Source organism: Pempheris klunzingeri, chromosome 3 (assembly GCF_042242105.1).
Source record: "Pempheris klunzingeri isolate RE-2024b chromosome 3, fPemKlu1.hap1, whole genome shotgun sequence".
In the NCBI taxonomy this organism is placed as follows: Eukaryota; Metazoa; Chordata; class Actinopteri; order Acropomatiformes; family Pempheridae; genus Pempheris; species Pempheris klunzingeri.
The window spans coordinates 22,052,194-22,076,942 of NC_092014.1; the positions used below are offsets into that span (position 1 = coordinate 22,052,194).

Genomic DNA, 24,749 nt, shown 5'->3' on the forward strand with positions numbered 1-24,749 from the left:
TGTCATTACTGTCCTTGAGCTCAGCTCGTGTGGGAACCGCCACGAGATGCATGTCTGCCATCAGTCATTATATATATATAGAAGTCAACAACAGCTCCCAGAAGTGTCCTCAGCTTCTCCCCGCTTGTCTGTTTGTTTGGTCAACACGGCTGCTTTACCACATTACAAATGTTGATGCGTGGCTGCAGGGCCGGATTAACCCCGGGGCAGAAATGAGCCGCGGGCCCCTATCGGCCTCCTGTTTGTCACAGTTTTCATACTGAGCGTGTGAGAAAGCAGTTTGTCTGACGTCTATTGATTATGCACACATTATTCATTATTCAAGCTTTACGTACACCTTTACTTCAGTTTATACTGTGTTTTAGTATATTAACACACAAAATGAGAAACATTGGTAATTGCCCTCTGAGCCTTACTGGTAAATGCAGCCTAACACAGTGGTGAGATACAAAAAACACAACAAGAAGAAAATTATGAAAAACTATCTTTATTCTACATTTTTTTTTTTGTAATTTACTTCAATGTACAGTCTGTAGGATAATTTCTGGAAACAAACAAAACACTGTTCGGGAGAACTTGAATTGATATGCATAAAAACAAAAGATTACTGTGGTTTAGAAAATGAAAGGTGACTGTTTTGGCACCTGGTGGTGATGTGGATACATTGTGGGCATCAAAATAATGGCTCAAAATCTTCTAAACCTGCTCGCCAGGTTTTAGTTACTGCAAAGACAGACTTCTCCGGTTCTGTATAAAAGTTAACAAAAAAAAAAGGTTATTTGGAAAAAAAAAAAAATGATAAGAAAAGGAAATGAGATGTCTATTTACAGTTCTGTAAACCAGGACCATTTAAAAACACTAGCTTAGAAAAATAAAAAAGACCCCATGGTGTTGATTACACGTAACACTTTTGTTACAGTACTTAACATGCTCTTCACATTTCCCTTCATTGTAAGTTTTTCTTTTTTACAGGTTTGCAGTTGTTGTTTTCATCCCTGTGTAAACTACAATGACAAATGTCACAAAAGCTTTTCCTAAAAATGATGCAGTCCACATAGAAGTAAAACCAATGCTACCGTAACCACCTCGGCAGAACAGATATGCTTGTTATTTTCACATGCATATGCAGATTATGCAAAGAAAAGACAGTCGACTATTTCCTATCAGCAATACAGCTGCCTCACGTAGCATATCCACTTATTCTATGTTCAAAAGAACAAAATCAAAATATAATATACAAATATTTCATTTGTAAAAAAAAAAAACAAAGAGAGAGAGGGAGAGAGAGAAAAAAGAATAAAAGATAACAAACAGCTAAAATATGTTTCTTAATGTCCTGCAAACTTCCAATAAATCATCGCATAGAGTTGCACATTCACCCTCGCTCTCCACCACACGTCAAGCCAAACCAAAAAGTAGACGGCATGTTCTTTCCCTTTTGTGGCCTAAATCAGCAGGCCGATCCGACACTTACAGGACTGACACAACAAGTCAGGACCAAATGTAAAAAAAAAAAAGGTGAGGAGAGTTAACGTACAGGACACACTGGATGTCAAAAAAGGAAAGAAAAAAAAAGAAGAAAAAAAAATCTAATCTCCATGTTTGAAATTCAGGCTTTCAGCTCTTTTGGTGCCTTTACTGTAGTAGCACTGATGCGCTTGGACACGTGTCAGACACAGAGTTTCTGCTTTTCTTTGAGCTCGTCTCACTCGTTTGAAGTGAAAAACTGAAGCCACATGCTTGACCGGTTAGTTTACCAATCAGGATTTTAGCAACATTTCTATCAAAATCCCACAGTTTGAGGGCTGTTTGGTCACAAGCAAAGGTTCAATCTGAATTTATTTAGCACCAATTTTAAAGCAAAAGGAAATATGTTTCGCAAATATTCTTCATTGAGATTAACATTTGGTGCCATTAAACTACTGAGATGCATTGAAAACATGAAAGATATGTTTGTCATTCATGTTTGTTTTATGTTAGTTTATTATTATTGGAGGAAAGTGTCTCTTCAGTGGAAGTCAGCGGCTACAAGTCACAGGCTTCATGCGCGTCCTGATTTAGTCTGTTTCCACTGCACTCTGTCGCGTTTTGCTTTTATCGATACTCCTCATTTGTCACATCACTGTTTTGGTCATAAATATGAAATGTTATAAAGAAGCACTAAAGAGTTCTCTCTGTTGCAGCACGGCTAGAAGCAGCTCAAAAATATTATGGTCACTTCACAGTGTTCGGGGGCCAAACAGAAGAATACTTTACTCACTCTCAGTTGTTTGCACCAACTATTCAGGGTCAAAAAAGACAAACTAAGCCCAAAAACCAGGGAGATAAACGAAACAAGCTAACCCCAGCCTGAAGCTAGCATGACCGACTGAACTGAGCTTGATGCTGTACGTCCCAATGGGCCTCTTTTCCTTGCATACTGAGGCCAGAGGTTTAAACTGGTAGAACTGTCTTGCACTGTACATCTCACCTACTGAAGTAAAACCCTCTGAAATAGTCAAATGCAATACTCCAGTTTCGTCTCATTAATTAACCGAGCAAAACCAATACTGCATGTTAGCTGCTTGTGGTGTTAAACTGTTCACCTCGAAGCTATTTACAGAAGCACTGCAGCAGCTCGGGGTTGTTATAGAGTCTATTGGCATAAAATACGGTTACAGTACTCTGTCCGCATTGTTGCTTGGTAACAAAATATCAGTTCAACAACCACTCATGTACCACAACATGTTCTCTCACCCAGCCTTTAAACAAAATGCATCTGGGCATTGATCGGCTTAACGCCGGCTTGTGCTTCAGTGCTCCCTGTGCTTGAGTTTAGTACAATGGGTTCTTAGCTCACCGTCACTTCGAATGCTGAATGAGTCTACACACACAGAAATACACACTCTTACATACAAGTTAGACCGAATCACTCCTCTATGATGACAAGAAAACACAAAATGAAACTAAACAGATGGAAAACTCAATGTTGATCCCACGTTGCATAAAAAAAATGTCTGTTTTAATACAGTGTGTGCAGTGTTTTTTCGTTTCGATTATAATGTGCATACTGTGTCAGCAAGGCTAGTCTGTTACGCTCAAAACTAAAACATATTGACCATATCTGATGGATTTAAGTATAAATGTGACCACACCTATTTAATCCACCAACAGGTCTTAAAAGTCAGCTTATGAAACATAAGAGGTGGTTTTCTGTCGGTCTGATGGGGGAAGAAATCAAATCAAATCAATGTCAATTAAAAACCATAAAGTGTTTTTTTTCTAATAATGAAGCTAGAAAAAAGTTGGGTTTAGAGGACCAAGCATGCATATAGTCTTCTGACAGTCATCTGATCTGTCTCGCTACTGGTCTTTTTTACTCTCCTCTGAAATCTCCCGTGCGTGTGTGTGTGTGTGTGTGTGTGCGTGTGCATACAGTATTGATACACACGCGCACGCACACACACACACACTGGAGATGTTTTCCCTCCCTGCCTCACTTTGCGAGAGATAACTACCTGACTCTACAGGGAAACGTTTAGAAGGCAGGAACAGTAAGGTTTCTTTCCTTTATATGTCCAGCTTATTACTCCTCCTCTTCCTCCTCTTCCTCCTCCTCCTCGTCATCATCCTCATCGTGGCAGTGGGTGATTTCCTGGGGAGTCTGGGGGAACAGGTTGGGAGGTTTGATCTCGCTGAAGGAGCGGGTCAGCTGGCTGCGCTTGCACTCCAGGTCCTTGCAGTCGTTACAGTGGGCGCGGTTGCGAGTGGCCAGTGGCGACTCCGTGTCGATGTCCACGTGGGTGTGTTCAACCGTTGACTCATGGGGCATCTGAGGAGGAGGACGGACAGAATGTGAGAAAACAACTTGGCATCACTAGCTGTGTTTCTGCTTGTCGTCAGGGTGTGATAAGTAAAGGAGGGCGTTGGGCAGGGGCATATGGTTCTCACCAGCACATGTGCAGCCCTGAAGAGGTAGCTGAAGGGGTAGTAGAGCAGGTTGATGAAGGAAGCTGCGTACAAGTCGGCGTAACGCATCACTTGAGAGGCGAACAAGGTCTGCCTGGAGCCGCTGCGGAAAAGGCTACCCATCATGCCGTAGCACATATCCATGTCGTGTGTCACTTTCTGAAAGGAGAGAGAGAGGACAGAAGACCCTGGTAAAGCTGAAGAATCCTGCCTGAGGATGAGATATTCTAAAAGGATTTCCTATCCTGGCCCTAGAAAGTTCAGTGTCGCTTTCAGGGGCGTTGGTGTGGTTATCAATGACAAAACTGATCCAGCGATTACCTCACCAGGCACTGTGAGAGCAGGAAGTGTACTTCTGTGAATGATTAGACTACAGCAGACACTTTATCAAACACACTGTAAACCGGGGCATTGATAACTAGGCAGGCGGTGTTAAAAACATGCGAAGAGGTCCCTTGTTGTCATAGAAACGGGGGTGGTTAGGACCGTACCTTGACTCTTCTCTGAATGGTGCTGATGTCTGGCCTCTCATTGCTGCTGCTGTCCAGATGTCTGAGGAAGGACGGAGAGAAAGACGAGACCGGGTGGGTGGGGGGAGGGGAGGACACTGATATCAGTCTGCTGAAAGGCAATGTGTCACCGAGGTGGTGCAATACCGGGTCTTGCCGGGCTATAAATAACGCCAGTGAACACGTTTATAAGGCAGCCAGCGGGAGCCCTTTAGACTTTACTCTGTTGACCCTGTTTGTTCTCTCTCACGCGGCAGAGCTGCTGCCAGAGGTGGCGATGGGGGGGGGATAGGTGAGGTATGGTTATGGGAAGGGAGACGAGAGAAAAGGTCATAACTTACTTGTAGAGTTCTGCCAAGAAAATGTCCAGGCCCTGCAGCTCCTCAAATAACGCTGGAAAACAAAAGAAGAGGGTGAATCTCTCTGCCTCCTCGCTACTCATGTGCACATTTTTGTAAGAGTGATAGAGCATGGACAGCGTTCTAGCCTTAGTTAGCTTCATTGTAAATGTTATATGTTCTTTGCCACATTTAGCTTATGTACTACTCTCTTTTGTCTTTTTCTGAAACCTGCAAGTGTGACATTGCAGCTGCTGTTCTAGGTCAGGTCTCTGTTGAGATTGTTTTCTAAAGCCACTAGAAAAAAAATAGTCTGACTCCACATACACATATAAATAGAAGTGTGCATACAGTCGAAAGGGCATTTCTACATGCAGTTACGTGTGGACCCGTGTTTACGTGTTTGTCTGCAGACTCACAGCTCTTGTCGGTCCACACATGCAGCTCCTGGGCCAGCTCAGGTATGACCAGGAACGTCCTCCAGCCTTGGCGTTTCTTGGACTTGAGGATGTCTCCGAAGATGTGGTCCCCGATGTAGACTATGTCCTTCCCCTTGGCCCCCAGCAGGTCACACACAATATCTGAAGAACCTAAAGGAAAATTACATGGCATCAAAATAACTGCAGCATCTTATCAAGCTCAAAGAACGACTGACTGAGGGAAAATAGTCTTACCTCCAGAGTAGACTATACCATGCTGCAGAGGTCCTGTGTAGGTTCCTATCTTTAAACGCCCTGTTGTCTGAAATGAAGAAAACATCCATCAGACTGGAGAGAGGAATCTTGGCACAACCACAAAAGTAAAACCCAGTTTCATGGACATGATTGAAGCCAGATGCTACAACACATGTTTACAAGCAGGAGGAGTATTTTTAAAGACTAAGGAATAAGCTTGGACTTGGTAAACCTTGAAAGCTGCATCTCGTATATAAGCCAGTCATTGAAGGAAAACTGTTTAGATGTAGTCAACTGAAGTAATAAATACCTCAGTGTGTGCTATAGTGACTAAGAACTCCTGCTGCAAAATCTGTTGGTGGCTACTTCCTAATCACCAGGTGTGCTTTTTGAGTCACTGGTGACCAGGAAAAGCTACAGACTGTCAGCTCTGTCAGCAGATAAAAAGTGGCAAACTTTTCAGTTAGAAACCATCCAGGCTTTTTCCAGAAGTGGTGTCAAATGTGTGTAGCCAATTTTGAAAAAAGTGTCTGCAAAAAAGAATCTAAGTTACAAAAGGCGACAAAATGGGAGACAACGTAACAATCTTGACCGCAGGTACACATTAGCTTAAAAGGCTGCCATGCCACTGGGCTGAAACATGCCCCGACAGGTCAGAGTTCACATGCAGTGTAGCTAATAGTAATGTCTTCTCTGTCCCGGCTGTGTGTTCTGCGCCTGCTCACCGTGTCGACCTGTCTGAGCACCGTGCCCTCTCCAAAGAACAGCGGCTTCCTGGCGTCCACCAGGATCAGATCAAAGTAGGACTGCCAGGGCCGGTGGGATGTACCAGGCTGTGGTGGATATAAACACACACACACACACACACACAAACATAAAACTTGCTTGCCTGCATATTCAACAAATATCAAAGTGTGATCAAAGAAAAGTGAAAGTTTACTTTACCTTTGGGCCATGGGGGAAGTCAAACAGGTAGGTCATGATTTTCTGTGAGAACACAACACACAGACTAACAGTCAAACCAAACGCAGCAGTGTCTTGAGTTAATACAGCTGTTACCAGCGCAAACAGAAATGGATCTCCTCTCTCATTAATTCATGAGTATGTAACTCCTTTAGGCTGTTACTTTTAAAATGCCCTTATTACTGTTTTCCACTGAGAAGCTTCAACAATAACGGCATGCCTATACTCACATGAGTGTATTTGTAGTCACTGTTGGTAGCCAAGAAAACCTTGGCGACTTCATTCATCCTGCTGAGGAGAAGAGGCAGCTTCCCCTGGTGGGAACAGAGAAGAAGAAAAGACTAGAAGAAAGAAAACGACTGAAGCTCTAAGCATCTTTACAAACCAGCCTCTCACAGAGTCCAGCAAGAATGTGTGGCACTGTGTTTGTGTTTGTGTGTTTGTGTTTGTGTGTGTGTGTGTGTGTGTGCGCGTGCGTGCGTGCGTGTGTGTGTGTGTGTTTGTGTGTGTGCGTGTGTGTTTGTGTGTGTGTGTGTGTGTGTGTGTGTGTGTGTGTGTTCGTCAACACAGTACACTTGTAGTGTCCTTGATGAATACAAACTACTTACATCTTTTACTACATACTTCTCCAAGTTCTCAACCGTCTTCTCCTTCAGAGTGCCCTGCAATTTGAAACTGAGGGTCAGACTAAACACTGAAAACCTAGATTTGATTTACACAGATGCGAAATACACAGTTAAATCACACAAATGTCACCTTCTTCAGTCAGAGGCATCAGCACCAATCATTTCATTCAGTGACGGTTTAGTAACAGCCGGCAGTGACAGCACACACAGAGCATATGTGGTGTTCAGCTGTGGGTTATACAGGATGTGTGATCACAGCAGCGATAGCAAAGCAGGATTTTTTTTCACCTCAAAAGAAACAATTAGAAGCAATTTTCATGCACTGCGAAAACAAGGAACTGTGAAAGTGCTTAACTACATAATTGCAATATAACAGAATATGTTTGCGTGTGCATCTCCAGTTTACTGAATGTCCTCCACAGATGTTTTAGATTGCTGCTTTTCTGTTTTGAGTATCACAGATATTAATAGCCCCAGAGGGAGTGACTATTTATGACTGTGATGAAACCCTGACCTTTCGTCTATTGCCAACATCCGGTTAGCTCTCCCCTAGATGTCTTGATATTGGCTGATTTTCAAATTTGATATGGTGATTCATGATCCAAGTAAATAAATCTTAGCCTGCTTTCACACCTGAACAGTTTGGTTTGGTTTAAGTTTCCAATTCAAGGATAACTCTAGTATTTCTTTAAACCCAATAGGAATAACTGTTTTGGAATTGGTCCAGTAGATCACCTCAGCCAGCATCCAAGAACGGGCTACAATGGCTGTGGTGTAATCCTTTGAGCCAATGGCACCCTATCAAATCTTGTCTACTAAAAGTGCTTGTTTTTGTCACTGACAGGCTCAGATTGTCATGTTGTCAGTGTTACAGAAAGGATCCCTACTGAGACAGACCTGTAAGATCCCTTTTGTTTACCCAAAAACAGATGTTATATCACTTAGTTCAAAACCCACAAGCCTGCACTAACAAAAACAGTCATTTTACCTGACAAAAGATGAGGGTAGCTAGTCCAGTTGCTATGACATTGCTGTTTAAAATTGTTACTTTGGACCCAAACTAATACCTCGAGAACATCAAAGGCACATAAGAACAGAAACAAACTAAGCGATCGAGGCAACAGGATACCAGCAACTCCAGGGTTCTGCAAGGTAAAATGACTATTTTTGTCAATGGAGTCTGGAGGCTTTGAACTGAACAATTTTAGAGCCATTTCTTGTTAAACAAAAAGGATTTTATAGGTCTATCTAGACCCTTTGAAAAACAATCTAAGCCTGCCAGTGGCAAAAACAAGCACTTTTAGTGGACATACTTTAACCAGCACGGTTGCCCCAAAGCATAACATTACAGCCATTGTAGGTCAGTTGCAAAAGTTTGAGATCCGTGAACAGTTGCAAACGTTTTGGTACCAAATCAATTAGAACCCAAAAAAATGTAAAGTTTAAAAATATGGGAGTTATCCTTTAAGTGGAGTTTGCTTATGCTTGCTCTGGCTCAACACTGGCCAGATCACCTGCAGTGCCACCCCAAGCAGTTAATCAAATCCCAACCATCCATGTCTTACCTTGAAGTGGACCCAGTCGACGGCGTCGCGGACGTCCTGGAACATGCTTTTATAGGACATGAAGAGGTCGCCATTTTTGAAGCCAGTTTCACAGCTGGAGGAAAGGAGCAGAGACACACACGTACACAGCCGTCGGACAGGCCATATCTTTACAGAAGGTTTTCAAAAACATGACATTTGTTTTTTGTTTGCTTTTAAATGGGATAGCCTTCCCTTGTTGGAGGGGTCCCCAGCCAAACAGGAAAGCATTCTCCCCCTAAAAGACCAACAACGAGGTTTCAGAGGACAAAGGACATGCAGCCATTCCAGATTACATTCTCATAAGATTTACAGGCCATCGTATCTCCTTACAGAAACATTTAAAAGATTATCTTATGGTCTTATCAAAATTTAAATCTCTCTCAATAGTTAGTGAGGACATTTCTCATTCCTATCTCATTCTGATAAGAATCCATGCTTTTCTGCAATTAGTAGAAGAGATTAATAAATCATTGTTATGGGGGAAAAAAAGGGTTCTTTGCCTGAACTCCCATTTGATTTCCATTTTAAAACAATTAGTTTAGATTAGCAGTTGAGACACCTGGACCCTCCCATGCAGTAGGGCTTGATCTTGACCCAGTTTGGCTTGCAACTGTCTTTGTGTCACCATGCGGTGCCCAGAAACATGTTGCATGACAGATAGCGTTTACGAACAGTTCCTTACCTTGTGTATCTGTCACAGTTGGAGAAGAAATCCACAAGGCAAGCAAAGAGATAGGTCTCTGTGAAGAAAAAAAGAAAGACAAGTTTCCTGCAGGTTTCCTCGTGAGCCTCCCATACAGAAACATCCACTGTTTAATCGGGATAAAGGTCTTTCTTGCTCGTTAAAATTTCTTTGCAACAGTCCCACGATAGCCTCCTCAGTGTTCAGGGACCTTACCTGGCAGGTTGAAAAGCGTGTTAAGGATATAAAAGCGCTCTGTATCATCTCTCTGGATGAACTTGTTTGGGTACCGTTCACGGATCTCAGGGCTGGGGAAAGAAAAGAAAGAAAACTCACCACTAAACCCTCTTATCCTCAGACAGATGTAGAAAATGCCAGGAAAAAAAAAGTAAATCAAAATTTAACATGCAGCTTGATTTAGAATCTTTTCGCTCACCCTCGGAGGAAGTTGAAGCCATGGACACAGATCAGGATATTACCATAGGCGTCAACCTTCAACAGGTTTCCATACATGGTATCAAACACAAGGCCCCTGATAGTGGGATGGAAATAAATGCTCATATGAGTCTACAAGATGCACTTCAAGTGACTTTTCTAACTAATCTCTTGATCAAAACATCTGACATTTTAACTATTCAGTGTGGAACTTATTTGGTCCCTGCTAAATACCCAATCTATATCCACTGAGGTTAGAGGGTTGAAGGGACTAAAATGATAAGAGATGAGGCAATAGAAGCAGCAGTCGGCCACTGATCTGACGGCCATCGTCACGTGTGGCGGGATGTGATTGGTCAGACCTGGTGGGGAAGGTTGGGTCGTAGACGAAGCTGAGCAGTTCCTGGGGGTAACCGATGGAAACCAGCCGCTCCACTGTCAGCTCAAAACCTAGTGACTCGTACTCGGGTGACTTGTACACTAGAAGGGAAACACATGCGTGCACACAGTTTATATTCAATTCTGTGCCCACAAGGATCAAAATACACATAAGATGCCAAATAAGAATAATTCTGTGCTTTAACAATATACGCTGTAAAACTGAATTAAAAAAGAGTCAATCAATCAGTCACTTTTAATCTATATAACACCAATTCATAACAAACATTATCTAAAGACACTTCTCGTATAAAGGAGGTTAAGAGTGCGTTCTTTTAAGAGAGGCCCAACTATTCAAGAATTCAAAATAGAGTGGAAACTATTAGTCGATTAATCAAAATGAGTTGACGGTCAGATAACATCTAAAAAATTAAGATAATCGAATAATTATGCTAATTATTATGCCAAACATTCTCTGATATCAGCATTTCAAAGTCCATTTCTTCTGCTTTTCTTTGTTTTATGGCATTATCATATTTAATATTATCATAATATCATTATTATGGCATAAACTTCTGAAATGTTTGACTATTTTCTGACATTTTTCTGACAAAACAATGAATTGAAAAAATAAACAACATATTAATTGTTAGTTAAAGTTAATTGTGTTTGTTTTAAATATGACTTGAGGTCAGGTAACTTGAGGACAAATTTGTTTTTTATGACTAATAAAACAAATAATTACATGGCAGGACGTCTCCTTGCCCTGTGCCAGATACACTCTACATGCTATTTAAGTGGTATCTGGATGACAGGAGAGCTTGTCGAGCACGTGGCATACGCACTGTAAATCACATTGTAGTATGTGCACAGTTGAGGAGCCTGACCTGTGGGTGAAGCTGTGATTACACAGCAAACAACGTCTCAACAGAGGTGACATGCAGTCAGGGGAGCTCGCTCATGTTACGCAACACATGCATGTGACTCTTCTAAGGCTACTTTATCCACTCGAGAGTCAGTGGTGTTGTCTCAGTGTTACAACGTGTTCTCACTGTCCAGTAAACCCCCCCACCCCCGTCCGCCACAGACACACAAAGACACACAGACTCACTGCCCTTCTCTCTCCTTGCTATCAACAAGGGCCTTGATGTTCTGCACACAAATCCGCAAAGAAACAGGATCAGGCGTGAGAATGAAACATCACTCAACTTTCAGCAGTAGCTCTAATGAGTCCTGCTGAGACCGATGAGCCCCCACTCTGTCAGCGCCAGAGCTAGATATTTAACGGGGGGCCAGATCTAAACCGAGGCGGGGGAGGACTCCGAGAATAATAACACAGATTGATGCTGGATGAGAAAAGGCCTGGCGGAGGATTAAAATGCTATCTGACACTGGAAAAAGAATATGTCAGATGTTATAAATACGAATACAGAGAATGTGCTTGTGTTGTTGTTGCCTTCTCTCTGCACTCCCCGTGGGCTGGTGCGAGGCCCCTGGAGGGGAAGAAATATTGGCTGATGATGCTCGGATAGAGGACAGTTAGTGGGGGAACGGCACTGCAGGACAAACGGGAAAACATCTGTGTCCTACTCTGCAAAACATGTGTGTGTGTGTGTGTGTGTGTGTGTGTGTGTGTGTGTGTGTGTGTGTGTGTGTGTGTGTGTGTGTCTAAGGGTGGGTTACACACAGAAGCATAATGAGTTATGTGTTGGGTTCAGTAAAGCTTTGTACTTTTGTTGACACCCCTACTTTGTAAGGCTCAGCCTGTTTCTTCATTATAATCACGTACACTCTTGCAGCTCACCCCCTCCTTCCTACCCCCTATTGTGGTCTCCCAGCAAACTGAGGGTTTGGGCCTCTGCCCAGAGCAGTAGCGTACACCAACTAAATTGCCTTTCCTCCTCCCCGCTCACTTGTCATCCTCTGTCACCTTTGCTATCATCACTCCCCCTTTCCTTAGTTCACTGTGTGGCTCTTTTCACGTGTTGACCTTGGCACACTCACAATTTAGGATAAATACAATCAAACTCAATCTAGATTACATAAAATGAGTCAGGCTAGCCAATTAGGATGAGGAAGTTCTTTTGTGATATTACCAAACAATTAGACAAGATTATTGTTAGCTTTTGTAGGCAGCAGTTAAGACTAACTACTGTACTACAACTACTCAACTGAATAGAACTGAAGACAAGCCAAAAACCATAAAAGCCCCTTTTATCATCAAATACTGCCAAAGACAAACATTGTTAGGTAATGTTTATTAAGAGTTTAGCTGTTAACTAAACTAAACTAAAATTAGTATCATTAACAGGCCTTTAAAGCCCCTTAAATCTTTCAAACCATTAGTGTTTTTCTAAAGAAATGAAATGCTCATTGCAAATCTAAATAACCCAAAATAAAAATTAAAGTTTAGGGGAATAACATGTCTTTACTTACTATTTATTAAGAGTTTAAACCTCAAAAGTTGGCAGGTCTGCTTTATCAGGACTCTGCATCTGTTGTGAGCACTGTGCATCAAATCTGGTCAAAGCACACCAAACAACCCACCAAATGTCATAAGGTTTTCCCATCGCTGTACAGCAATACGTTCCGTCTGAGCCCCATCACGTCAGACCAGTGAGAAGATCACTTCTTTAGAGGTGACACCATTTTACAATTTTGCTTCTGAAGAACCCCCCCCCTAAAAACACTGACACAGACACACGACACCCCTGACATCCTTTTCAAAAGTAATTCTAGACGCCCCTCACTATTTCACACGTGTGAAGGCTTGAGCGGCAGTCTGTGGATTGATTTATAGTTCTTTTTTCCATGAAAGCCACATCAGAAACTTCAGTTGTATTCAGTTGAAAATGAGGCATCTGAGAAAATAACATCAACACCAGTTGTTGAAAACCCTTTTTTAGAGCATTTGTGTGCAGACCGGAAGTTGTGCTGTTGTTGCTTGCAGTGTCCTTGACCCTTGTGTGTTTGTTTTATTGAGGTCCTTGCTCTCCGTCTGTAAGCCTCTTCTCATATTTCTCACACTGTCACCACACACACACACACACACACACACACACACACACACACACACACACACAACACAACACAACACACACAGATCTACTTCGAGCTGTGGCGAGAAGCAGCCTTAGCTTTGGGGTTCAGTTACTTATCTCTGATGAGATTGTTGCCAGTTAATTATACTGCTGCTGCTCCACTTGCTGAGGTGTGTGGTGTCTCTCCAGAGTTTATGGGCCAGGTCACCTCGGGCCTACATGTAATATACACCTCTCGCACACTACGTAAACAACCTGCACCCTTCTACTAACAGACCACTAAAGCCATATCCAAGTGTCCCACACAGAGATTTTATCTGAACCATGTCACAAGCAGTCAAAATTAGAAGCCAACACCTTAATTGTCTTCATTTATCTGTAGCCGCTAATATGCAAATGTAGGCCTTTGTCACAGATATATGACACTGTCAGGCATAGTGTGGAAAAATCTGAAAACTTAAGCACAGCCTCGGGGGCTTACATTCCAGCCAAAAGTCTGCTGGAAAACTAGGACAAAACTGTGTGTATCTCTCAATGCAATCTGGGCCTGAATGTGGGTTTCAGCAATACTTTCTGCAGGCCATCATCGTTGGCTCCCTTTTGGGACACAAAGAACAGATGAGGCAATGTGGTCTCATACAATGTAGATTTAGTTCACAAAGTCTGAAAAAAACATTGTAAAATGTGTGAAATGTATGAATGCACTAATGCACTATATGAATGCACTATAAACGGTTAAGTACTGGGGAGTTACAATCGAGAAGCATAACCTTTAATCTATATATGTTTGAGCCATGAGTCAAGATCAATCATTTTATCAGAAGTGCATCGCGGCACCATGAAACCACAGGAGAAACCTTTCAGCATCTTGGGGTAAGTTCCATCTACAATTACACACAGACATGAAGCTTCATCTCTTGTACTTGAAATGCTTAAAAACAGTCTAATTTGATCAAACCACAGCCACACAGCCCTAATGACGCAGATTAGATCAAAGGTTAGATGAAAATACTGAAGGTCTGGGAACAAGTTTTCAGGGGCTTTAAAGGCACGTACATAAGATATTTTTAGTACAGTTCAGTTTTTGACTGTAAAAATCCTATTAAACAAAATCCAAACAAAACTTTTAGGAGCTTTAAAGGGATAGCTAGCTCAGTATAAACAGTATGGAAGAATCCCTCAGAGTTGGCATAATAATAATCATGTTATGGAATCATTGTATTACCTGACCCCATGTCCAGAAATACTGTAGAAAAAAAAGGCACTAGCATGTCAGATGTTTCTCTGTATCAGGACATGTGCATCACCATGCTTCTATTACGGCCACCTACTGAAGGAACAACTTAACTTCTTTTGACTAAACATCAGTCAGTTGAACTGTCACATACTGGGTATGAGCAGTGGCTAATGTAAAACATTAGTAGGGGAGACCGGGGTTTGTTGTCACCGTGCTTATTACAGCCAGACTGTTTGTTGATAACAAACATTTAGTCTGATGTCATGCTCATTTCTATCTGGCCATTTAATGTCAGACAACCAAAACAGGGGAAGAGAAAGGAGGAGACATTTAGTATTTTTATTTAATGGTTACTTTTTTGAGTAATTTTTCATTTTGCTGTAGTTCTGTAATAATAGCTTGTGGGCGATTAGGTATTTCATAACGAAACATTTATCAAAAAGAGGAATTCAGTAGCTATTTTAGTTGACTTTTCAATTACAAGCTAAAAACATGTGGTAGCTTGAATAAATCCATTGTCAGGAAATTAAGAAGGGTGGACGTCCCGCCTTTGACGACGTCCATTACATGTTACGTTCATAATGGGTTGTAATGAAACGATGCTTTAATAAACTGTAAACACTGTAAATTTCTTCATTTTACTTCTCATTACAGACAACAATTAAAAACAAATAATCATGATTCACATTCATGGTTTAAACATTAGACAAATAAAATATTGAGTATTATAGAGATGATTATTCTATTCATGTTAAAACTGAATTGCTGTCTGTAGCTTGAAAAAATTAAAAGTTACAAATGTTTTTTAAGATCTCTCTTTTTTTTTTTTAACTGACACCCCTTTAATAACTATGGGGACAACTAAACCCTCTCATTGTGACAACCAACCCTGTGATGGGGTTGGTTTTCACAATATGAAAGAGTGTCTTTGATGCTTAATAACTTGCTGCTGAAATAAGTTATAAGAATGAAAGGAATGCCTCTGCCAACCCAAGGCCTTACGCTCTACCCCTCTAATGTAGGAGTGACTATTGCAAGATGTGTTGGTGATGAGCAGTTCACATGAGAGTAAAAAAAACTGTGCCAACAGATCAGAAACCATAGTTTAACTTTTCAAGACATACAACATTATCAAATTGATTTTTCATTTATCGATAAGTTTAAACCAGAAATCAAGTCTTGTTTGAAGCACATACTCTAAGTACTTTGCACACTTGGACTACCTACTACTTTAACGCCCCTAAAAACAACTACTGGTTAAGTAGCAGCCATTCTGTAACAACATCGGCTGCCTGGAGATGATGAAGTACGTCTGTGGTCAAAACCTGAACACCCTCCAAAGATACATGATAGCCACACTTCTAGCAAACATTAACACTCGGTTATGAGCTCCCATAAAGAGAGTCATGTCAACAGCTGAGCGTCTGTAAAATCTCCTGCAGTCTGAGCGGGGATAAGGGGTACAGAGACAGAGAGGGACTACGAGTGATCCCCCTTCTCAAGGGAGCCATCACTGGTGAACTCAACAAACAAACGTGACCTGCTTTTCAAAGTCAGGGAGGGTTTATTTATAGACAGAGAGACCAAAAACTGGAGCTGAGTCACAGAACAAAGTGGCATGAAAAATCTGGATATTTTTGGCCCCGTTACTGGTCAGTAGGAAAAGAACATCTCCATACAATCGACTTTGTGTACCAGGGTGTGATATGCTTAACGTTTTGTTATCCAGGTGTTGACGTGTGCGCAATGTGTCAACAGCTTTGACCTAAATAATAGTTTGTGGACAACAACCTGGAGTTCTGGGGGGATGGTGGGATCCAAATATTAAGTTTATATGGATGGATACGGTTCAGTTTAACCCCAAAACACACAAAGCTTAACAATAAGGGATTTAGTTTTTCAGGTTCCAGATCAGAAGATACATACACACCCTCAAAATCCCAAATGTGTTTTCACCTCTTTGTGATCAATGTATCTTTTTTGATTGACGTCCATGGATGGATTCAGTGTATCTCTGTGCCTTTTCATCAGTCTCAATTTTCAAAGTGACACTTAGTCAGTTGGAAAAGTCTACATTATTAATACGACAACAGGAAGGACAGTTCATGTAAACTGAGGATCTGCTATGCAACCCTCCAGCCAACTGTGCCTAGGGCTTTAACTAATCATTACTGTAATTAACAATAAACGCATCAATTATCTTTTCAGTTTAAAAAATATTTGATTAGGCTGACAAATGTTACAAAATAATGTAAAATGTCAGATACCCAAGACAACCCAAACACGTTCAATTAACAACAAGAAACAAAAGTATGTAAATCCTTGAATTCACGAGGCTGTTTTCAGCAAATGATTTGGATTTTTCAACTATACAATCAACCAGACGTCAGCACTAGTGGTGATCAGTATTTGAATGTTTTCAACTTACCTGCTAAAGTGTAATCCATATCAAAGCCAAAGCATTTAATCTTCTCCATTGCCAGGCTTCTGTTGACGAACACTCTAGAGGAAACACATCGAGGTAAATGTTTTAGTTGCAATGTAATATTCAACCATAAGATTAACCTTTATTCTGGTGGACACTATTATAGTGTCTCCTATATAGGGGATGCTATTCTCTGGTGAACATACTCATTTGAGCTGTTTCACTGACTCAATAGACCTACGATAACCCAGAGCATCAGCTATAGCAGCTCTATTCAGTAACCACACAAAGCTGGTAATGGGAAAATGTAGTAAAAAAAAAACTGCTACAACTCAATTAGTCAATTACACACACGATGAGATGTGCATGTGTTCAAACTTCACGGAAATAAAATCAGGAATTTTGATGACTTTGAGTTGCAAAAGTACATTAAGTATTAGCAGGATTAAGCAATTTGATGATCCTATATTGTTACTGTCAGCATGTGGACACAGCGAGCCTGTGGACATCATGACTAAACAAAACAGCCCTCAAGTTACGTGTAACTCTGGTATTAATGTTGGCAGTGCATTTATCAAAAATGTAGCCAAGTCAGCCTTGTCAAATCTCTTTTCTCTCAACAACAAAAACAGTGGCACTCAGTGTCTGACTCGACCGCACACTGTGTCACAAGCTGAGCCCATATGAACCCAAAAAGCAGCCATGTCAAGCAATCATTATCTAATATGGCATCAACTGTATCAAATTACTTTTTTTTTTAATCCAAATATTTTAAATATGACAATGATGTTTACATGAATAAATAATCACATGACAGAGATATTCTCTAGAACTTAACAGCAGCCATTATAGAAAAATATCCACATCTGCTAAAGATAGGACAGCTGCACGAGGTATCAAGAGGCAGCTGTTGAGAGAAGCTACCTAGAGAAGCACTCGATATAAAAAGATAAGCAAACACTTGCATGTACTGACAAATACAAAAGCTAGAGTTAGCGTGTTGATATCAAAATTAGAACTGAATGCACAATTTTCTGAAATTAATACTTAATAAGACCACTTGCAGTGTAATTAAAATATATCAGGCCGATTTAACGCAGCACCAAAATATTCTGCCATGATGACTATTTGTGCACATCGTCTTACTCATTCATTGGTTTGTGGAAGAGGCAGAGAGACTCCTTCTCTCCCGAGTAAACTATATTTGGTGACCAGTTTTTCTTCTGGTTGGCATGTTTTTTTTAAAGGATGCGTCACAATTTTGGAGGTACTTCTCGGTGACGAGAAAAACCTAGCTCATGAGGAGCAAAATGATAGATATTGTGTCAAAGATCAGTCGTGGTAATATCGGAAAGTACTACAACACAGAGTAGAGAGAAACACTAAATATCACAGGACACAACTATACTTAGCGAATTAGGGTCTTACATTCTAAATAAAATGCTTTAGTTAACCATGTATCAGAAACTTCACATCCTAAGTAAATTGCATCACTTAGTTACACAACTGGGCAGCACTAGACTAAACTTGGGTAACTTGAATCAGTTGACTAATCTAAATGCACAAGCCTTCAGTCCAGTGACAGGTAAAACCACAGGCAGTTAACAACACTCTAAACCAAGGGGTGGTAAAAGCCTACAGACATAACTATCTTCCAGGAAACAGCTCTACTGTGCTGACCCATAAATCAGTCTGTAGACTGAGGGTCCGCTGTGGCCACAATGATAGACAGTGTTTACATAGCCTGGCTGACACAGCTTCCACAGAAAAGGCAGTCACACACACAGCTAGCTTAACTCTGACTGTGGTCACAGACCTACATAGCTTATCTTCAACATCTGTGCCTGGACTCAACATGTAGCTGTGTTCCTAGATATTTCCACACGAGTCAATATTTAATCGTGCTAGAAATAAAAACCACGTTATATTACTCTTAGCTGGCACAATAACTGGATACACAAGCTCAAAACGGACTCTGCAAGGCAACAGTCATCTGTGACAATGACCTTCTCATCTTCACCAATCTCTAAATCACTTGTGAAATACCTGGCAGCAGATCCATAGTGTACAAGCTCCCATTTAGATCTTAGTCCAGCAGACGACTGGCGATGCATTCTGTGCGAAATTAAACCTCAGTTTGACTCTCCGTTGGTCTGACCTGCTCCGGCAACACAGGGCAGCTCTGGCCCACAAACAATGTCCCCCCTCCCACCCCAATCTCTCTCTTTGCTTTCTTGCCATTCAGAAATTTTCTGACTTGTTGCAAAAATGATTGTGGCCATTCCGCGTCCTTCTCTGTTGTTGTGTGCTGTCAGTCAGGGTTGTTGTTGTGCAGCGTGATGTTTGTGGGCCCTCAAAGACATCCAGAACAATCACAAGTCAGGTGGAATCAAGCAAGCGACAAGCGACAGTCACCACACTGAGATGGGCTTCAATGTAAACACGTACAGCGTAAGTTGACTTCTTTTTTTAGAGGAAGCTCACAGGGGTAGAAGCTTTTTTTCACATTTTATCTTTTACTATACATGTTTGTGTTTTATAGATGCAAAAACAGAATGGCTGACTGTGATATTTCATCACTAATAAATTCTAGGACTTAAAATATTTACTTGAAAAAACCTATTTTTGAAGTGATTCACAAATTTAGAAAGCATGTTCAAGTCCCTCAAAAATTCACTTGGTCATTTTCTAATCTAAAATCTAAGTCAAGTCAACGAAACAAATTGCTCCACTTGATTAAGTTGATTCAGGCACCAAAACCTTGAAAATTGAATTCAAATTCAAACTTGAACTTTCAGACTATGAAGGATAAGCTATTAATCCTGAGGCAGAAAGAATAATATGTCCTGTCGGTCACACTATCCAAGAAAAACAAGCTCAGATGAGTGACTTTAAACCTTAAACACTTGAATATTCAAATATCTCTGTGCTATCACTTCAATGGGATTCAAATTTCAACATTAAGGATTCAAAACTGATTAATTAGCTGCTTATTAAATTCAAATGAATTCTGTTTCCACTAAAACACGGTCTAAAACTTGTCTAAAGCAAAACAACTCTACTCCTTTACTGTGTGTGTTTCTCAGCATTGAGTGAGTATAAGCTTTTTCCAGAAAGGGATCTTTCTATTTTATTGTGCTGTTGTTATTTCCCAGGTGACCTCTGCTCGGTGAGTGTGGGAGGTGTAGTAAAGGACAGTCGTAGATGATTACTTAAGATCGTGTCACTCCTAAGCTCATCCATATAGACAGTGGGTGGGACTCAATCGCCAGAGTCAGCCTTGACTTTAGCCCCGCTGACAACACAATTGCCCCAAATAGCCCACATGGGCCACACCACTCGTACAGCAGAATCCCTCCATCTGAGCGCAGCTGTGCCACAATCGGGCAGATTTTTTCCACTGCTCTCTACACTCACTAAGACAGTGATTCCAGCGCCCATGATAGAAAGTTTATCTGTGCCGGGCAGAGTCGTCAGCCGTCTGCTATGTGATCTACAGTTCACTATCAGGCTACATTGTTCCAGCTGAGCTCTCACTTTGAAGGAATGGCCTTTGTCTGTCTGTGAGATAGATAAAAGGTCAGCCTCAATGCTCTCTTATATTTAAAAAAAAAAATACTGAATAGATCAAGTAGCCTTGTGAATTGGATTAAACAGAACCACAGCAACAATTATGTTATTTTAATGAGCTTAACACCATCCTTGTGTCTGTCTTATCTATGCAGCTATGGTTGTTTGTGAGGGTGGGGGTAGGGGGAGATTGTGGACTGGGTCAGCACACGCACAGCTAACAGATAAGTGATAGTTTCATAAGCCCTGTGAGCAGTGCATATTATATAATAGTGTGAAAAAACAGCAGTGCCCAGTGGACACACACGTCTTTTAGGCCGAGTTAAACATTGAACAGCACCTTTTATTACTCAGGGAATAAGTTCCTCCTTGTACCTACCTCTCAGCCTGTGTGACTACGGGGCGTCAACCCTGTAGTTAACATATCAACAGATACAGACACGAGGCTGTCTATCCGAGGCAAGACTAAGTTACAACAAAACAACCAGGTATCAAACAATGCAATCGCATTGCAGTAGATTGTGGGTGTCATTTTGACTTTAAGCGAACTGCAAGCTTTAGATTCACTCACTCACCAGGACCTCAACGGTCTGGTGACATTTTAACATGAGGTAGAGAAAAATTTGCATTGCACAACAGCAAGAAAGCCACGATGGAGAAAAACTCTGATGTATGTAAAATCTATGACAGGAAAACCTGCTTAACATCCTAATTAAAGAACACTGGCGAGTTAGGGCTCTGCTCCACACAATGACAGGCAGTGTGAGGATATAAGACAGCAAAGAAATGGATAAACATTTAAAAAAGTGCACAGTAATAGAAGCCCTTAATAACTAATACTTACCTTGCTTTTAGAACAGTGTAAGAGAAACTTTCCATAATGTTTTGCCGCTATTGTCCCAGCAAATGCCAGCAAATGTCAGGAAATGCTACATTCAGGGTCAAGTTATACAGTTGATGAGTGACATTTACTCTCTTATAATGCCAAGAGTTCTGGTGTTAAGTAATGAGTTTTATGAATGTATAAGATGATTCTGTGTATCGTAGTGTAATAAAAATAGTGAATGCCTTTGATCTGTTCACCCATGGCATATCTGATATTCAATATGGATTAAATATTCTAAGAAAGTAGCAATGCTTGCATGTTGTAGGGTCACATCAAATTTGACCAACTTTTTGAGCAATATTGTGACATACACTTTGGTCTTTACTTCCACATTCTGGAAGGAAGGAGGAGGAAATCCTCTTCCCACTTCTCTAATTACTCAGTGATGGTCAGATCAGTGGCTAGGGAAGCCAAGCGGTGCAGTGGACCTGGCTCCGTCCAGGCATTAATGAGTGCAGTGTTTAATGTGGTTACCATCATTTTAGCACAAAACCCCACGAGAAGGGTATTCATACAAAAATTTGCAAAACGGACAGAGAAAGACTGTATGGATTTAGGGCCTATGTACGTTTTCTACGAACATATCTATCTAATATCTAATATGAAAAAACACAACTACTATACTTTACGCCGTTAGGCTGTGTTCCTACATCTAGGCCTTAAATAAAATGTGTTTATAGTACAACAGTAGAGTAAAGTATTTTTTCTGGCAGCTCAATTCATGTCATAAAATCCACAGGTGTCCCATCTGGATGTAGTTTCAGACAATCAAACATCCATCTTGTGGTTCTTACCTGTGGTATGGCTCTCTTCTGTATTTTTTCATTGTCAGGCCGTCCATGTTGGCAGGCAGGTCTGCATAGTTCTGCAGTCTGTCACTCCATGAAGTTGTCATCTTTAAAACCTTTCAGGGTCTGGGGAGAAGGAAAGGATATGGATGTGAAATTTGAAATTTCAATCTGAAAATGTAAGCCACAACCACAAAAACAACCTAATTCTTTGCCTTAGGGAGATTGTTACCATTTAACATGGGGTCACACTCGCAGGCTGTATTTGCAGAAATAATGCATTAGGCCACACACAGACAAGCTTAGGTAGACGCCAAAACAGAAGAAAAGCAATAATCTGTGGAAGGTCTTCCCAATTTCTGCCTTTGTGGCTTTCTGCCTATTATTCTTGTACTGTCAGAGGAGACACTGAGCTGCAGGAGGGAAAGGCAGAGGTCAGCTTTCTTGTTCTTGGTGCCAGAGCACAATTGCAAATGAGCAAGCGTGTAGAATTTGGCAGGGATGACAGAGACATCTCCCCAACCAACATCAAGCAACTGCTGAATGTTATCTAGCAACAATTTTGATAAACACATTTTTGGATATAAGTACTGTTGTTGTGACTGGGGCGTATCATTGCCAAAACATTTAATATGAATGTGAATAATGAGCTCATACAATCTTTTGTGATGAGCCTAACTATCTAGCTAGACTTTTCAGACCCTCTTTCTGACTTTATTTAAATAAAAAAAAAGATTGTTCAGACCACCCGTGCATTTCCCCATGCATGCTGGTGAGAGTCATTCAGTCAGCACCTCTACCTCTCCTCTTGCACCGTGCGCACGCAGGCAGGTCAGAGTATGTTACTATGGTTACGGGAGCACTCTTTCTCTGTCACCCTGAAACTTTCTTGTGACTCCCCTCCTACTCTCACATCTACATAGTGTACTGATGTTGGTTGTTATAATGCCATTACACGGGCGCTATAATGCAATATTCATTATATGCTGACCATAAAAACCTAACAAAAGGTGACATCACAGGTAGTTGTCTAAGTACAGGTACCTTTTATTTCATAATGTCTCAAAGCTGAATCTGTCATTTCTGCAGAGAGTACTTCCAAGTGCACGGAATGAAACTAAAGTAATTCCAGTCATGCGAAACAAAACTCCACATATTAACTATACATACTTGTGCACTGCTGCAGATTTAGAAACACAATAGCGCTGAAGTCTAGCTGAAACGCACGCGAACTATCAAAGTCATAAACCAATTCAAATGAAAGTATCACTGGCATCACGGTGTGCCACATGTACATTTAAAGAGGCTACTTCCCCAAACAGAAGGAACAAAAGAGGACAGAAGATTCAATCAAGCCTGCGTGTGTGTTGATTCAGCGGGGGTAATGCTTTAAGACTTTCTGCATTATATTAGACAATCCATTATATTTTCAATTGTCACCTGAATTCTGTATTTTGCTTTACATGAATAAAGATATTTTCACCATCAACTGATGCAGGAAAGGCACAAATTTGTGCATGACAATTCCCTCAAAAATTCCCTGGGGGGGGGGGCACCCCTGCTTAGTGATTAATCATGTATCTCCCACTGTTTAAATGAAAGCTATGCCCTTGCAAATGAGCCTCCTATTGTGCCAGAGGAGATTTGTCAACAGGGCCACAAACGCTGCATTACAGTATCTAAGTCAGTCATCAGTGTTGAATTTACAGCTTTGCAGGGGGAGCAAACTAGAGCTTGAACGTGTTACTCATGATCTATTTGCATTTTAGTCAAAACTAACACATCCAGTGGCACCATGTGGACCCGTTTCCCGTCATTCGTATGCATGTTTATTCTCTAAGCTAGCTGACGCCTTAGTCACAGGTTGGCCCGCAGTGTGGACCGGGTCCGCTCGGGTCTGAGGGGAGCTCTGGCTGGGAAACATTCACAGCCAGACAGTAGGCGAGCCTGCACCACCGCAATGCAAACAGCAAGTGAAGGAGGGCGAAGGCAAACTTGTAGCAGGCTTTGTTGCCTCAGGTCTGCGCCCACAGAGAGGCTGCCTGCTACACGTACAGTAACTGTCACTCATCTCAGCCCTTCATTTGAGCTTAGCAAAGCCTGTGAAAACACAAGAGGGCTACTCAAGGAAACCAAATGTGAACGCTAAGAGATTAGCTTAAGCTACAGTAAAAGCACCCTTGCGAGCTAACAGCAAATAAAGCCCTTGTTGTCGGGGAAAACGATACCAAGCAGCGTCCTGTTGTGTGTGTGTGTGTGTGTGTGTGCTACACGGCACCAGCTAGCTAACAGCTCGCTAATCAACCTCCGTCCCGCTCTTCTTATCTCACACTGATTGAGAGGCACGGCCAAAAGTGAAGCAGGCACAGCTAGCAACGCGTTAGCGGGCTCTGATGTTAAAAAACAAAAACGAAAGCCACAGTGAAGTGTGGGGGCAGATTTCACTGCGTTTAGCTGCGGCTCACGTTACTGTGCTCACCTCTGAGTTCCTGGATAAAACAACTGCACCGTCTGTCAGTGTGAGCATGGGCCGAGGGCGAGTCGGAGGAGTCGCTGGTGTTTGTGTTTTCTTCTTACAGGAGTCAAAGCGGTGGTGCCTTCACTGTAGAGCCAAGCAGCAGATGAGTGTTCCTGCTCTGCCTCATAGACTGTATGCTCTCTCT

General features: G+C 41.4%; 1 protein-coding gene across 1 annotated transcript; it reads right to left on the reverse strand.

Moving 5' to 3' along the window:
- Nucleotides 1-471: 471 nt before the first annotated feature.
- Nucleotides 472-24,749, reverse strand: nt5c2b (5'-nucleotidase, cytosolic IIb). Its single transcript, XM_070855241.1, has 18 exons — nt 24,566-24,749; nt 22,093-22,212; nt 16,846-16,919; nt 10,124-10,241; nt 9,763-9,858; nt 9,543-9,634; nt 9,327-9,384; nt 8,624-8,717; nt 7,041-7,094; nt 6,663-6,746; nt 6,415-6,456; nt 6,195-6,302; nt 5,470-5,536; nt 5,215-5,385; nt 4,799-4,850; nt 4,440-4,500; nt 3,931-4,107; nt 472-3,811 (listed from the first exon to the last, which is right to left on the reverse strand). The coding sequence occupies exons 2-18, from the start codon at nt 22,191-22,193 to the stop codon at nt 3,566-3,568; spliced, it is 1,695 nt and encodes a 564-aa protein (XP_070711342.1). The 5' UTR covers nt 22,194-22,212; nt 24,566-24,749; the 3' UTR covers nt 472-3,565.